This window comes from Agelaius tricolor, unplaced genomic scaffold (genome assembly GCF_023055355.1).
Source record: "Agelaius tricolor isolate 1412-34295 unplaced genomic scaffold, bAgeTri1.0.p SCAF_12, whole genome shotgun sequence".
NCBI lineage: Eukaryota > Metazoa > Chordata > Aves > Passeriformes > Icteridae > Agelaius > Agelaius tricolor.
In genome coordinates, this window is record NW_027269272.1 from 3,620,529 (window position 1) to 3,637,917 (window position 17,389).

At 39.4% G+C, this 17,389-nt stretch overlaps 1 protein-coding gene across 2 annotated transcripts in view; it reads right to left on the reverse strand.

The window, feature by feature from the left end:
• Window positions 1-17,389, reverse strand: part of PIK3CB (phosphatidylinositol-4,5-bisphosphate 3-kinase catalytic subunit beta) — a 92,210-nt gene that overhangs the window by 18,679 nt on the left and 56,142 nt on the right. For both annotated transcript variants that reach the window (XM_071437153.1, XM_071437154.1), the window contains 9 exons: window positions 14,833-15,056; window positions 11,925-12,107; window positions 11,505-11,672; window positions 10,967-11,044; window positions 8,145-8,396; window positions 7,733-7,829; window positions 6,867-6,997; window positions 3,870-3,923; window positions 2,978-3,166 (listed from right to left, as the gene is read on the reverse strand). In XM_071437153.1, coding sequence (XP_071293254.1) covers window positions 2,978-3,166; window positions 3,870-3,923; window positions 6,867-6,997; window positions 7,733-7,829; window positions 8,145-8,396; window positions 10,967-11,044; window positions 11,505-11,672; window positions 11,925-12,107; window positions 14,833-15,056 — 1,376 coding nt within the window. The remainder of the gene's footprint in view (window positions 1-2,977; window positions 3,167-3,869; window positions 3,924-6,866; window positions 6,998-7,732; window positions 7,830-8,144; window positions 8,397-10,966; window positions 11,045-11,504; window positions 11,673-11,924; window positions 12,108-14,832; window positions 15,057-17,389) is intronic.

Here is a 17,389-nt window from a genome sequence, read left to right on the forward strand (position 1 = left end):
CAGGCAGTGAAAGTCATGGTCCACAGCATGTGCATTTACTGGGATCAAGATCTGAAAATACAGAGCTCCTGCCTTTGCTGAAATCATTGCACAGGTGGTTACAATGAGAATGAACAATGCATGTTTCAGAGAAAACTTGAATTTAGCCTTGGTGTATCAACATTTTCTTCTGTAAAGAAATAACCACAATTTCTTCCCTAAGAAGACTGTATGAGACAATTAAGCACAGGCCAGTATTTTTATTCCAATTATTTTCAGTATTTCAGTTATCCTTTCTCTACTTCTCATTAATGATGGTGTCACTTCACTGAAAGCAAGTGGATTTAAAAAAAAAAAAAATAATTTTTTTGTTTTAATTCTGCTTTGAGAATAAATACTGCCTGAGAATTCTCATAACAAGTTTTGCCACTCTGCTACTCTGCTGAGCAGGGAGGTTAAGGCAGCAGTATGAGCAATTCCTGCAGTGCAACCATTCTGCTAAAATCCTGCAAATCCAACAAGGGCTTGGTAAATAATGGTAAATAATTCAGGAAAGCTGCTTGAATCCACTGAACATAACTTCAGGGACCACTGAACTAACAGATTAAAGATAATTACAATCAAATACAAGAGAGTCCACTTCTAAAAGAGCCTTACTATTTTTAAGCTGCATTAAATAAAAACAGGAATATAGTTATTAGACAATTTGCTTATAAACAGCTGATGTTTGATTGCTTCTTTGAGTTTTGTTGCTTTGTTGTATTGTGTTAGGGGTTTCTTGAACTTCTTTCTTGAAGTGTCAAGACTTACTGAAATACATCTAAAAATGGGCATTAAAACAACTTTTGGTACAACAGTGTGCACATTGGAGCAGACAACTCCAGCTAGTACAGCAAGTATTTAATTTTAAGGGGAAGTAAATGATAAATCCTGATCATTTTGGAATTCCTAAAATGAATGAGGCTGTCTTGCCTTACCTGAAAAGGTAAATCATTAGGAGTACTGACATGTCTATGCATTACAGAAATATTCAGCATGTTTAAGGTAAGATCTCATTTTTCAGAGACTCTCCACACAGCCAAAACCAATATTATGATATAAACTGCACTATTGTCTATAGATAAGCAAACATAAATACTATATTCCTTCCAGAAAGTACACAGCAACAAGACAACAATATATTTTCAGCCATCTGTTTAAATAAAAAGTTTTATGCAAATATAATATTTAATGTTTCCAAGTGTCAAGGACTTTGAGCTGTCAGCTAATATCCATACTCCAAGGAAGTTTTCAAAACTGCCACTAAGGGCCATATTTTAAAGCCTCAGAACTCAGAATGCTTTTTCCTTCACATATTTTAAGGTGCAAACAAGTGCCTGCTTGTATATCTACAGTTTTGATTTCCAGATAACTTTGCATGATGAACAATAAATTCAGATGTAATGGAACTACCAAGGAATGGGATTCTTGCACATGAAAGAACACAAGTGAGCAAGGAATGTGTGGGTGCTCCATTTTGTTAGTGTAGTGTTCATGGCACAGACAAGGAGCTGGGATGAAATTCATTTATTTTCAGAAGTTCACAAAACTTACACATCTAGCTGGGAGGAAGGATGTAGCAGAAAATGAACTCTCTGCTGGAGCACACTAAGAGCCTGACTGGATAATCACAAAAATCATATAATGGATAGGCAGAAGATGGATTTTCATGGAGTGGTTGCCTCTTCTTCCAAAAACACATAGCTTGTAACAGGTGAAGGTAAGAAAACTAAAGGGCAATAGAGTTTTCTACCATCAGTCATAATCCTTCACAGCAAATGCTTTTTAGCTCTAAGTTTATAAAAGTCAAAAAAGGTAGTTGAAAATTTTTAAAATGAGACTTGGGGAAAGACATGAAGATCTCAGTGTAGTGGTCTGCAAGAAGGTGAGCATCATTTCCATCTGAATTCTGGCAGGAAGACCAGAACAACATCAGTGCTTGCTAACTTGGGCCAGACTTCACAGTCTGGCTCAAACTTCACTGTTCACAATCTGACTAAAACCTTTCCATTCCAATCCAGAAACCTGTTACTTTAGTATTTTTAAAACCAGTCTATCAAGCAGGGATGGTCTTATGAGCTCATATAATTTTTCCTGTATTAAAGTTCAACCTATTCTCAAAAAGTGCCCCAAGAGTTGGATTCTATTTGAGTAAATACAGCAAAAGTCAGCAACACCAACTTCTTTACAGTGTAATGAAATAACCTTGCACATCTGTGCAGCAAACAAATGAACCAATTTTACTGAAAATGCACCTTGTATCACAGCACCAGCCTCATGTCCTTAAAAGTTATTCTAAAGAGACTATTTGGTCAAAGAGACAGGATGGGAATGATGTGTTTTGTAGCACTGGTGGGTCTCATATCTCTTTGAAAAGCCATCTGTCTGCCTTGGTGAGTTTTAATTACCCAGTCTGAGATCTGAATTTTATAGTATTTGAGCAGCTTAACAATTTTCACAAGAAGTTTTATTTCAGATCTTGATTTACAAAGATTTTTTTAGAACAGCCTTATAAAAAACATTCTTGCTGTGAGGGTGGTCAAGCACTGGACTTTTTTACCCAGAGCCTGTGGAGTCTCCACTGGTGGGGGTGCTCCCAACTCAGCTGGACACAGCCCAGCTCAGGGGAGTGCTGGAGCATAGAGCTGCACTGGATGAGTCTGGGAAATTCTTGCTTTCAGCATCAAATCTGAGCACAAGGTTTTAACATCAGCCTGTGTAAATATCCAATGTGCTTTTCTTGTCATTCAGAGGACCCCTGAAATGCATTTTGGTTTTGGTTTATGGAGCTTTTTTTGAGAGAATAAGTTCTTTACGTGTCCAGGCTGCAGAAGTTTGACAATGAGCTCCAGCTTGCACAACAGCACCATTTCAAACTGGCTACACTTGGGAAAGAAATCCTATTTTCTGATTATTTAATTGAAGCTTTTTTCCCCACCAACATTGTCTTTTCCCTTACCTGAGCAACATCTTCAAGTTTGTTCCACTTTAAAGAGAGCAGCAGTTTTGGCAACGATTGTGGGAAATTTTCACGACAGTCATAGCGCAAAGTCCAAATGAGATCCATTTCATTTTCACAAAGCTGAGATAAAGGATCTCTTTCCATGATATCTTTTAGCACAACATAAAACTTCTTACCACCTCGACCCTAGGAAATGAGACATGTATAATGGGATAAATTCAGTGAGAGTCTGGTGTGGTACCTCAAATACCAGCAGCCCTACAGCAGAAAGAACATCAGATAAAAACTCAGGAAACACAGGGAAATGACCACTGTGCCTTTCTTTCAGATTCCTTCCTGTAGACACTGTAAGTAACAGATTCCAAATGCAGTGTGCAGAACTTTCTGAAAAAATAACTCAACTTTAGAGTTAAGGACGCTAGATGGCAATATTTCTGTTTTCCAACTCCAACACGGAGCACTCTCGTTTAGGATGCATAAACTTTCTTCTTCTGTTTTTCAAATGAGCAAATTTAGATAAATACAATAATTCCTTCTCACTAGCAATAAAAAAATACTTTTGCAACAATCAAAAGAAAACACATTTGCCAAGCAGACATACATTTATTTTGGTCTTCTAGTTCTAAAGTGTTTTTCAGCACTAATGTAAATCTTAGCTGTCCTCCAAATCCAGAGTATGTAAAGCTTTTTGACAAAATATAGACAAGTCCAAAATATATTGGGAAAAGCAGATATATATCTGAATTTTAAAGCAGTTTATCAAAGTGAATTATATAAGAGCCAGTAGAATTGCTATTTGAGCAGCTCACTTATTTATTTCTAGACTGATGCAGAAGAGCCAAATAAACCCAGAAAATTAATTTTAAAATAGTCTTTAGATGATGCTCACCGCCATTGCAGCATTGTCACTGTTTTTTGCAATCTCAGCTGCCTTTTCAAGTATCTGCAAGAAATTGGTTTTAAATACATTAGATTTAACCCCAAATGTGACCACATTGCTAGAATAAGCATTACAGAAACGAAGCAGCTAAGGAAATGTTGCTATCTTTTAGGTAGTTTTGTATATCCAGTGGTATAACATGGACTTGAGTGCAGTGTCCCCTTTCTCACCTGCAGGACTAGGGACATAGGGAACAGCAGTGCTTAGGATGACCTCCATTATTTCCTTTTTCATCACTCCTGGGCTAAATTAAACAGCCTTCCTGATGACATCTTGCTTTCTTTTTCTACATTTTCTCCTTATTTTTCATCACAGAAAATCAGTTCTTCAACTCTAACTTACCCTTTGCTTTCTCACCTCTACTTGTGCAGTTTCCAAGGGCACTGTTTCCATGCCCATGGATCCATGCTTCTAGCCCTCAATCCCAGTAAGAACCCACAAGCCCAGTCCTTTCACCATGCTCTCAGACTGCCCATATGATCTCAGGCAGTGTGGCCATGTACTTCTCTAGATCTTGGATATCCTCTCCTTTTTTTTTTTCCTTTTGAACATTTGACTTGGTTTTTGAAGTTCAGGCAATAACCCATAATGGAGAGTTAAGTCTAGAAGTAAATGCAGTTCTTCAAAGTGCATTCTGCACATTACTGCAACCAAGCCAGGTGTTACAATGCTGAACTGGCCAGGTATGTCTGTCTACAGCTGTCAGATGCTGCTGCTTCAAGGAACAAATCATGAAATAAAATCTCAATGAAGAAAAAAGTCTAAGGAACTCCAGCATCTCATTTCCCTGAGAGCTCTGCCTCTCCTGTCACTCAGGAATACAACAGCACCCCAGCTGGTCTGGGAGTCACAGGCCCATCAAGACTTGTGCTGTCTTTACTCAGACAACACCAGAAACAACAAAAGACTGCAATAATCAGAGCATAAATACCCAGCAGCTAAAATCCCTAGAAAGGCATCCTAACTTGTTTTATTTCTTTTCTCTGTATGAAACTCTCATTAATATCATGTATTACATCTGCTACTTGGCTACAAAGCTTATTTACATACTGTGTGTGAAAACATGCATAAACAAAACCCCAGTGTCCTAATTCTATGTTTGATTCTCTCCTCCCCCTGCTTTGCAGAGTTTCTCTGTGTGCAAATAAATTTTCAAAGTCTTTGCAAGTCCAGCTTTGTTCGCGTGAACCCGAGCCCCATGATGTGCCTGCAGCACTGGCCATGGACCAGCCCCACACATGGCTCTTGTCTCAGACAAGTTTCTCATCCCTGCTCCAGGCTCTTTTGTTCCCTCAGCCCCCAAAAAGCTCCTCACTGTGCAAGCAGCACTGCACAGCTCGCTGTGCGAGCAGGTTGATGAGATGATTGAAAAGATTCATCTATTTTTGCACATTATGTTTCTCAAAACACAAATCTGGCATCTCATGCTTTGTTTTCTTGGCAGAAACCAGCAACAACACTGGGAAAATGAGAAGCAGCCATAGAACAAGCAAGTCTCAGCTGGAGCATTGTAAGAGACAGATCCTCAGCTGATGTAATTCCAGCAGCTGCAACATCACTCCTCATTCACCAGAACCTTCACCAAGAGAATCTTTAGGAGATTGAGTTGAATGAAGCTGAAAGTCACAAGGGATCAAGACCATTGGACACTACCTTAATGTCACTACACTCTGTCTCACCCAGGAAAATCTATTGGCTGCGTTCAGCCCAGGGTTTTAACTTCCTGAGAACTTGGTATTGCAGGGACAAAGAAAAGAAACACCAGAGCCAGAACAAATATGTGCTTACTAAAGAGACACATTTTTACTTAGTCTGTCTAATATGTACATTCTTTTTTTTTTTCCTTTAAAAATTAAATACCCGTAAGTGTAATGAGTAAAAAACTTAAAGCAATACCAAAACTGGATAAAATAGGTCCACTATGAAGCATTAACTGGTCAGCCATAAATAAACAGCAATTGGTCAGTACTGGTTTAGCTCTTACTGCATTTCCAATGCTGTTTGAAGAAAAGAAAAAGTACTGTGATGACAAGGAAGGGGAAACACTATTAACCCCAACTGAAACAAAAGAAATGCTATCTTGTTATTTAATTTCTTTTTTATGAACCTAAAATCCCAAATCTGCCTCTGAACAAGATGACAAAACTTGGTAATTTCAGTCTTTTTGTTCACGCCTCCTGAAGGTGCAAAATCCACCAAAAAGAAAGAAGCAATTTCTCTAGATTGTTACTGACTTTCCCCAAACCAAAATTCAGACTAATGTGTACATGAGTTAAGCCTGACTTTTATAATGTATAATTAGCAGTCTGTTTTAAGACTTATTTCATTACTTGTTTCCAGGACTTAGCCTTTTTTGCTAGTTTCTAAACGATTTTCCATCTATCCTTCACACTACAGAAATAACCATGTGTATTCCAAATATACACTTCCTTTCTAGACAGATTCTTATCTTCATCTGTAGAAAACTGCAGAGCCACTTCAGTGGATTTAGTCCAAGAGCACACCTTCAGAAATCCCTTTGCACACAGTGTTAAAGAGTCCATTTATCCTTTAAAGGACTTGAGCTCACAGGGCAGTGTCCCAAAGAGTGCCTAACCCACATTTGTACCAAGAGAGAACAGATCTTTATAGATCACAGGCAAGAACAGTTTGAAGGTTTCCAGAATAGCTGATAAATTTAGCTTTTTGTAAAACCATTCATATGGGAAACTGATTTGCTTTTGACCTTCAGAAGACCATGTACAGACCACTTTTAAAAGTGTACATCTTCAAAATAGACCCTGAAGTCAAGCACTGCCACTCATGCAGTGCAAGTTTAACAAACTGCAGTACAGTGACTATAAGGCAGGAAAAAGGGAATTCACTGGAAAAGGCAGTGTTGAAAGGAAAGAAAAACCAGCTATTTCCACATAAGCATTCATGACTGCTCTTTAGGTCATCCCTTACCTTATCAAAGGGAGGGTAATTAATGGGCTGTTTTGAATATTCCTGAAATCTAATGTGCAAAGCTGTTGCATTTTCAGTGTAAGGGTTGGTCTGGACGGTTCCCATGGGATTCAACATTTCTTCAAGTTCATCTGAAACACAAAGAGAACAGGCCAGCATGCAGTAAGAAATCCCTTCCTTATAAAATGGACAGAGCATGTTCTGTGCACAGCACTTTCAGTGCAATGCTCTGTATTTCCAACATAAACCACCTCCTGCATTCCCCAATGTTGGATTATCACCCCATGAGAAACTGATTTCCTTAAGGAAACGTAACAGTCCAGGGAAGCTGAGCTGAAACAAATCCCAGGGAGAGCAGGACACACGCTCTGATCAAATGGAGAGCAGAGCTTCAGGCCAGGCAGGCTGGGACAGCGTTCCTCAGTGACATGAGGCTCCACACACTCCCACTAACTGATCTCAATATCAGGGAGAAGATTCCAAGACAAAATTCCAATTTACAATTTTTGCTGATGTAAATATTACCACTTACATTATAATTGATCTATTCAATTTGGGGTGCAAGACACAGGGACCAAATGAAACCTAAAATGTACTTTAAAATACAGATATAAACATGCATCTATTTTATGTGGTTTTCCTTCCATAACAGATGAAACTTTTAGAACACTACTTCTTGCTCTTCCTCTTTCCTGCTAAACAATACTTTCAGGAAAGAGATTAAAATGTTGCATATATATCCACATAAAAATTACAAGTATAAAGAGATTATTACAAGAGATCTGAACATGCATACAGTAAATATTCTGTTACTGGACCCACTCTTTCCCACAGCCAAAGTCCAAATCTGAGAAGCTGAGGTTTACCAGGAAATGATGACCAGCTGTGCAGTACCAGTTCTCCATTCCTCAAGTGTCCTTTATAATCAAAGACCATGGTGTTTACCCAGGCTACAGGATAATGCTGCCAAAGGAAAGAATTGTTATATGGAAATGAAGATGCCAGCAAATGTTACTATACAGAAAACACTGCAAATACATAAAATTGAGAGGATGGCTTGGAGATTTTTTCAAATGGTAATACCTTTCAAAAAAGAAATTAATCACTGAGAAGTATCAAAAGTTTTCATACCAAGATGTGCAATTCTTAATACATACACTGCTTTTAATATCTTTTCATTTTGCATTCTTGAGCCCAAGTGAGGACAAGGAAAGATTTCTGGATGCTCATTTTGATATAATTAGGAGGTCACTCAAGAAAAACAAATGAGATAATTACCACTTTTCCTGCTTTCCTAATGGTTTGGTATTTGGAAGGATTCATTGCCTTGGTGGACTTCTTAGTTTTCATCTTATCCATGACAGCATAAACAGCAAAGCAGAGCCTTGCCATCCTTGGCAGATCACAGACATTGATTTCAAACTCCAGCACTTCATTCCAAACGTGGTCGCTTCTCCCAGATATTTCTGTGCTCACAATTGTTTTACAAAGGAGCTCTGTGCCATGGAAAAGACCAGCCCTAACATGAACCTGCCATCAAGAAATGAGAGATTTTAAGATGGTCACAGAACCAACAGAATTCTGCATAGAATAATGTACAGAACATACATACATATTAATTCCATCAAACAAACAACTAAGCACAGTGAAGAAGTTAAGACTGATTTTCTGAATACAAATTAAAATCTCCAGGTAGAACCAATTTGTGCTTCTAAATGAGAAATGTTTGGGGTTTTTTTCAGCTTAAGAAAAAACTCACTTTTTATATAAACTATTTCTAAAAATGTACAGAGGGAACACTGCTGACCCTAACATCAGGAGTCACCTGTAGTAATAATAACAATGCACAAGATTTCCAGGGTTTGTTTTGCCTTTAGTACCCAGGAACCAACAAAACCAGGTAGCTTGAACAATTAAAATAAGGATCAGGAAAGGAGAAGGACAACTAGACAAAGAAGCTGGAGTTACTGGCACTGAAATTAAACTCATTACATGTCAATGCTAAGATGTTTTTCTGGTCTTTCTTCATTTTTCTGTTTCATTTCTACATTTCTGTTCCGTAACATAAATACACAGAAAACTGCAGAGTGAAATGTGCCAACTTCTTTCAGGTGGCCTTCCAAAATATCAGTGAGAGAGAGACACAGAGAGAGAAAAACCCACAAATGTAATCTTTTGGCTCAACACCAAAAAGAAATCCTCAATGTTAAATATGTAAAAGAAATCTGATGTTTCAGGTTCCCTCTGCTCCTGAATCAACCCTCCCCACATTCCCTTTAAGCTATAATATTATTGCTGAGCACTGCAAGGCATAGAGAGAGATATTAAATTTGATAGTGGCTTTGGGTAAAAAAATAATTCACCTCTTTAATTCTATGACTTCTGATCCTGTTAATGTAAGGGTTTGAACCCCAATTTTTTTCTTTTCATTCCAACATGCCCCTTTTTGAATGAGATGGTGTATACTGATGGGGTGGCCAAAGAGCAAGAGAAAAGAAAAGCAATTTTCAATGTCACGTATTTGGAAAATGGGTGTTGGACTGCTGGGTGAGGTCACCTGTGCCCTAGGTGGATGTCCCCAACCCAGCTCACACTGGGGCAGTGCTACCCAGCTGACAAATGTTTTGTTCCCCACAACAAACACTGCATTTGTGAACCTTGGTGGTGGGTTCAGCAGAAATGGATGAATATTGGCTTATCCACAGCACAGTGGGGCTAAAGGAACAATGGCAGTGAATTAAACAGCCTTAGAATCAGCACTGGAAAACAAATACAAAATTGTCACTATTGAGAGTGTAACACTGTAGACAAAGGCAGGGAAGCATGCACAGGTTTGCAGGGTCACTGCATTTATCCTGTCCTACCCACAGGACTTGTAATTTTCCAAGACTGAAAAGCATTCAAAATACTAAATAACATTTAGATGGTACCCACAGGTGCCAGCATGAAAGAACTGCCCATTTTTCCTGTTTCTTCTCAAGCTGAGAAAACACTTTGATTGTTTTTCCCCTAAAAGCATACTGAAATGAACCAAAAGTCACTTTTCTAAGCATGAAAAAACCCACCCTAGAAACTCCGGACAGCTATGCTCCTTCCAGAATCCACCAGCTCTTTCATCTTTCCTTTTAAAAACTTAAGGGTCTACAGAGGAGGGTTAAGAAGATACTGGAACTAGCTAAATAATGGTTTAGACAAAAAAGAGGAAAACATCTGGTTTTGTAGCCATCAACTTCCACAATCACAGTGTCTCAGGTATTAAAATGTAACTATGGCTCATTTATCTGTAATGTAGAACTTCTTTTTGGTCTTGAACAAAATGTAGGATTGCTAATTTCCAAGGAGGTTGTAACAACAGTTTTGAAAGAAAAAAATGCACCAAGTACCTTGAACATAACATGAGAACAGAAAATATCAATGGTTAACTAGGTATCTTCCTTGTCTACAGGATTGCCTACACAATTCACTGATTTCTGAACAAAATAAAAGAGTTTAATGTTGCTCTACCTCACAGGCAAGTGTTTTGTAAGGCATTAAAGTAGTTGAGCAATAAATTCCCATGTGTTAACAACTTGTGGTCTGTAGAGCAGTCAGTAGCCCAGTCATGTATATTTTTACAGGAAATGATACTCCAGCTTTCTTTCTTTGTGTTCCTCATGTGTAGAAAATAAAAGACAGATTGTATAGAAGCACACAGTCCAAGTTTAGACATACAGAATATATTCAGGACTAATAAAATGTCATGTTGCACTTTAAAACATTTAATATTTAATTTACTCGTGCAAGGTGTTTATGACAATCTATTTAAAATGAGCTCATTTCACACCACTATCAGCACTTTAGAGAAACCATGTTTTAAAAAAATCAAATACCAAGGAACACTTATGTCCTACTGCCACAATGATTGCAATGTTCCAATGCACATATCCAGCTTCAGACAATAAAGGAATATTTTAGCAATAAAGCCAGATTTTGACCAATGCTACCAATGCAATTGGGAATAATTAAAAATGCTGAAATCTGTATGATTTTGAGTTCACTTAGCATGAAAATCATTAAAACAATGAACAGAATGTCTTCTGACACCAGACCCAGTTACTTACTTTGGCATTTTCTTCTGTGTTTAGTTTATTGCCCTTTAATAGAATAATCTTGAAAGGGTTGGAAATATCCCACACACTCTGAGAAGAGAAACAAAGATACAAGTTCACTCTTCACTACTGTAACATTGAGATCTATTTTGTAAGCCAAGCATTTTAAGCAAAAATATCAAATACAAAGGAAAAAAAGTACAGCTAAAAATAAAAATCTGAAATCTTCAAAGATAAATTGGTCGTCATAACTATAAGAGGAGACAAAGTAAAGACTCAGCTAGAAGAGAGCTGGGGGTGAGAACATACATCATGTACTACATCCTGACAATTCAAAATTTATTGTTCATTCTGAATAACTGCAGAGTATGTAACAGAGCAAAGACCTGTCCACATTTATGTTTCTGAGGTAAATCTGCCAAGCAAGAGGAGGCTCTGAGGTGACCTCCACTGGAGCACAGCAGCCACAGCACAAACCCCAGGCACTGTGATTTATGTGCCACGAGTCACTGCTCCCTTTGGGTATCAGACATTCTCCCCATCAACTCACAGTTGTTGCTCTTTTTTTTGGTGGCAGAGGAAGAGGAAGGCTGGAGGATTTTCGGTTTATGGCAGCTTCTATGGCAATCATCTCCTGCTCACACATCTTCTTTATGGTGCAGCACTCCACCAGGGTCAGCTGGGGAAGGGTCCTGCTCATCACACAGTTGCGGATATACTGGAAGCCCAGGGAAAGCAGATTTTAGCAGGCAGCAGGATATTCCTACAGCAACTTCCAAACCACAGAAACAAAGAATACATTCCAGAGCTACAAAGGGAATGCTGCTCATATGTTTTACCACTGCAGAGGGCTGCAGACATGAGGAGGAGGATGTTGATCATCAGTAATGGGATAGGAGGGATGGGAGGAAGCACCTTTGGCCAAGGCAGCAGGGAGTTGTTACATCAAGTTCCAAAAAACTCTGTGTACCTGGAACTGAATTAATGGGTGATCACCAAAGACATATTCCAGCCTTCCACTAACTTGCAGCACATAATCAGCAGGATCAACTTCCTCATCTTCTTTTCCATGGATAGTCAAACGTTTTCGGATTGCCAGCTCGTTCAGCTTGATGGGATTCATGTTAGGAGACACCTGGAAACTAAATACATCCTAACAAAACACAAACAGGGATAATGAAGGTCAAACTTGTCTTAGGCAGACAAACAAGGCTAAAATTGGAGCACACATAATAAAACAGATAGAAATAATAACTGTTAAATCCAGACTATTTTAACAGTTAGAGTCTGTATGTTTAGGGCAATCAAAATCACAAACACCCTAAAAGCTGTAAGATGTTAATTCCTAAAGTTTTATATTGTCAGAAGTACTTTTTAAAACACAGGCCTTTATTTGAATTAGCAGTGAATTAAAGACTCCTAGAGCAATGTATTAATCTAGAAGGTTGTATTTTGGAATGTTGAATGAGGGAGACAGTAAGTCATGATGCATTTCCAAGTATTTAGCAGTACTAGAGGGGTTAATTTTTCATCTTTCTGGCCACTAGCAAGTTATCCTTTTTCTAAGTACCACTGAACTCAGAAGAAAAAGCTTCAAGTAAGAAAGCAGAAGAAACTGTGAATGTAATTTATGTAGAAAATCACCACCAGACTGGGAGGAGAGCAGAAAAGAGGAGTAGTGGCCAATACCTGCAGCCTTCTGAACACAACGTGGAAAGACTGCATTTTTTTAAGAAAGTTTTTAATTAAAACCCTTAGAGGCTATCAACCTATTTCCAAAGTATCTCTACTTTTAATGTGTTCTAAAAAGATAAAGGTAAGAAGGTACTCCCTTTTGTAAATTAAAAAGGAGGTTTAAATTAATTTCAAGTTCTTAAAGTACAAGATCTTCTATGGAATCTTTCATCTCCCTTCATCTACCACATTATGCTTTATACAGGTTTATTTGCAAAGGTTGATTCAGGAGGTACTGGGGTTTTGTTGTTTTGTGTTTTTCAAGTTTTTTTCTTTTTTTATTTACATGCCCAATTCTGAAGATGTGAGCACCCTAAACCCAGTTATTGACAAATGTGTTCTCAGTGTTGTCTGCTTAGATTCTTTTGACTTGTGCTTTATTTCTATAGACTGGTAAGGAGCCAATGGAACAAGCCTCAATGGAACAAGCAAAGCCTGCAGAGTCACAGCAAATTAATTCTGTGTTTTCTCAGTTTCTGCCTGGTTCACACCAGCTTCCCCCTTTCAGAAAGCTGCCCCAATGTGAAGGCTTTCTCCTCCTGCCATAACCGCTAGTGGCAGACAGGGAGTAACACTTTGTCTTCACAGGAAGCTCTCTGACAGCTGCCTTGCTCCCCAGATGATCTTACAGACATGGCCTGGAGATGGGGAGCAGTCTCTCCTGCTCCAGAGACAACCAGGAAGCCCTTACAGCTCACCCACACCTTCCAGACAAAAACTGCTTCAATATTTCCTTCTCTCAATCTTGCAGCTGCAAGAATTGACAGAACAGTGCCCACACCTTCCTCTCTTACTCTCCTGGGATGACTCCAGTGCTCAGTGCAAGCAGTAAAGTCTGGAAGTTCACTGCTATAAAAGCAGCTCAGATTTGAACTGTTCATAGCTCTGAAGGTCAGAGCTGGCAGCAGAAGCATTTGAAACATTTGAAATGTCAGCAGCCTAAGCTATTATAGTGGCAGGCAAATACATTCTGCAGCAGCAAGAACTTTTGCACTGCTTTTGTCCTGTCAGCATAGGCATATAGATGCAGTATTTAATCAAGGGCTGAAGATAATCTCACTCCTGGACAACACAAATTCTCTCTTAAGCTGAAGAGGACTGGAAAATGTTTTGTCATAAAACACCTATATATCCAACATCAGCTGGGGTTACTGGTGACCAAATTTAGCTTTTGCCTCTACATTAAGTGTCTCCAGAGGCAGATGTGTGTACCACTTTAAACCTTTAAAGTTTAAAAGGTTAGTGCTAGAAATAATTCAGCTTTGTAACTAAAATAATCTGAATCATTAGAAAATCAGCCTCTTGCACCTGGGTCAAAATGGACACCAAATCTAGCCTGATGCATTTACACACTTGTAAGATTTTTAAGGTTTCCAATGCTGATCATTCATGGTTATCCAAAGGAACAGAGTGCAAAAAAGGGTAATGGGAATACTGGATTGAAGCACAGTCAGAGCAACTGTAACATCATAAAAACTCATGCTAAAACATTTCAGGCTTTCCTGGTAGAAGCTAAAGGGGTTTTTATTTTAAAAATAAACTATAGTTTTGCTAGCCTTAATGAAAAGCTAAGCCTCAGTGTTTTGGCTTTCTACATGCATTTCTAGTAAAGGAAATACTGATTCTTCTTTTTAATTTTTTTTTCAAATTATTGAAAAAAATTATTGAATTATTATTATTTTCATTTTTTTTTCAATTATTTCTCAATCTAATTAGCAGATCAACCTCAAAGATGTTCAGTGAGGCACACACAGAGACAAGTGTGTTGAATATGATGCCTACCAATTACCAGCAATCTCTGATGAACTGAGCTTAAAACTGAAGGTAAGTGAAGCAACACAGGAACAGTTGGCAAAACAAGTCCTGACAGCTCTGAACTATGTTTTACATTTAAACAAATGTGAAGTAATACAGAAGATACAATTGCACATTTTGCCTCTAGAAGCTGAACTGTAATTAGAACTTCAATTCTCAACCATGGGCTCACATCCTCACTTTCTTTCAAGAGTCAAGGATCCTGCTGAAAGACTTTGCAACCACCACAATGTAAGTACTCTATTTCATTTATATCCTTGAGCAATCCGTGCCAATTCAGACCTGGACCAAGAACAGCTAATGAGAGAAACATGAACAACCATTCCTACCTGGCAGTTATCAAAATGAACAGCCACTACAAGGTTTCCACTGTAGAGCTTATCTTGGAAGCTCTCTGGGATAACAGGCTCCTGCTCTGGTGGGTAAGTGTGCTTCAACCAGTCCATCCAGGAGAGACCCACAAGTGACTGAATCTTTTCCTCACTGATTCTCCTCATTTTAGCTCGGAAGTCATTCACCTCAGGATCTTGTAAGGCATCAAACTCATGGAGACCTGAAAGAATTCAAGGAAGCAAAAGGATACACAGCTGTAAAAATACTGCCCATCCCATTTAAACTGTTACTAGCTTTAAGTTAAGGTGGCACAGGTGGTTTCCTTCAGACATCCCATCCAAAATGGATGCTCAAAGCTGAGCTGGGTTCTACATTGTCCTGTACATCAGTGTTCTTCAAAGTTGCTCCACAACTCCCATGCAACCTGGCATGAGTGTTGATTTTAAACAAGAACCAATGTATGTGCTAGGTACTGTGAAGCAGAAAATCCAACCTTACTCTGAATTCAAGGTAGTTTGAAAGTTTTAAGTCTCTCCTCACAAGAGCAAATTTTAAAAAGCACAGTAAATGCATCATAAAGACCACAGAGCAGAAGTGCTTTCAAGCTATAGGGGTTTTTTAATTGCCCAGAAAGATGACATCATCCTTTTAAATTTTGTTTAAAAGTCAAAAAAGAAAATCCTCTACTCAAGTCAAAATGATGTGACTGAAATTTCTACCAATCCGAGACCAGTAAAGTTCCTTTTCCAAAACATGTAAAGAACAAATACACAGGGCAAGTCCTGCCTGACCAACTTGGTGGCCCTCTGTGACTGAGTGACATCAGAGGACAAGGGGATGGCTGTGGATGTGGACTTCTGTAAGGCCTTGGACATGGGCCCCATAGTGTCCTCATCTCTAAACTGGAAAGAGATGAATTTGATGGGGGACTGCTCAGTGGGTGTGAAATTGGTCAGATGGGCACACCCAGGGGGTCACAGTCACCAGCTCAGAGTCCCAGTGGACATGAGTGACAAGCAGTGTCCCTCAGGTCACCAGTGTTATTAACTAGCTTCATTAATGACCTGGACAGAGGCACTGAGGGCACCCTCAGCAGAGCTGCAGGTGACACCAAGCTGAGGGCTGTGGTGACACACCCAAAGGAGGGGATGCCAGCCACAGCAACCTGGACAAGCTCAAGAAGAGGGCACATGGGAATCTCACTGAACTTCAACAAGACCAAATGCAAGGTCCTGCACCGGGGTCACAGCAACCCCAGGATCAACACAGGCTGGGGGATGAGCAGATGGGGAGCAGCCCCACCCAGAAGGATTTGGGGATGCTGGTGGATGAGCTGGACATGAGCTGGCCATGAACACTCAGAGCCCAGAAAGCCAAAGGTGTCTTGGGCTGCATCACAAGCACTGAAGGCAGGTGGGCAGGGCAGGAGATTCTGCCCCTCTCTTCTGCCCTGGTGAGACCCCACCTGCAGCACAGGGGGACAGGGACCTGCTGGAGAGACTCCACAGGAGGCCACAAAGAGGCTCAGAGGGCTGGAGCACCTCTGCAATGGAGACAGGCTGAGAGAGCCTGGAGAAAACCAAGCTCTGGGGAGTTCTTAAATTAAAAGAGGGCAGGTTTAGATTATATGTAAAGATGAAATTTTTTACAAGGAGGGTAGTGAGACACTGGCACCAGTTGCCCAGAGAGGTGGTGGGTGCCCCATCCTGGACACAGTCAAGGTCAGACTGGACAGGCTCTGAGCAGCCTGGTCCAGTTCAATGTGTCCCTGCCCACAGCAGGGTGGTGGAATGAGATGACCTTTAAAAGGTCCTTTTCAACCCAAACCATCCCATGTTCCTATGGTACAATGGAAAGCTGTGACTTTTTGGTACTCCAGGGCATGTAGAGCCTGCAAATGTCTTTATCTTTATTTGTGAACTTTGAAGGACATTGTCCAAATCACACAAAGCACCCAGCACCTTCTGAGAACAAAGCACTAAGTTTAGAAGCTCAGACAGGAACAGGTTTTTTTCCCTGCTAAGGTACAGAATAGGAGCTGCTTAAGGCAGGATCTCACACAGCTCTGATAAACCAAATATTCAATCACAGAATGTGAACCTCTCAGAATCTGTCAGGATCTGTCTGAATGGTTAAACTGACCGACTGTTCCCATTGTCAGCTCTAACAAATAGGCAGACAGTGTACTGCTGAAATCTAAACAAAACCTGCAGTCTTTATAAGAGACCTAACAATGGCTCATTGTTTTAAAACAAGAGGTATGACCTCATATGACCCTGTCAATCTTGATTGTATAGCCATGCAGAGTAGATTTAAAAGCTGAAAATTCTGAAATAACATCAAGAATAAGTTACTGTGAAACCTTTAAAAATAGCATTTCATTGTTTGGTGAAAATTAGTGTCACAATTGAGAGCAAAACCAAGAATCATTGTTAACCAACTCAGACACCACATATATTAAAATCATAATAATTTCTAGTTCCTTCTGAGTATCCAGTTTTCTGGTAGGTTATTTATGATAACATTTTTCAAGGATTATGCAGTTCTTCACTT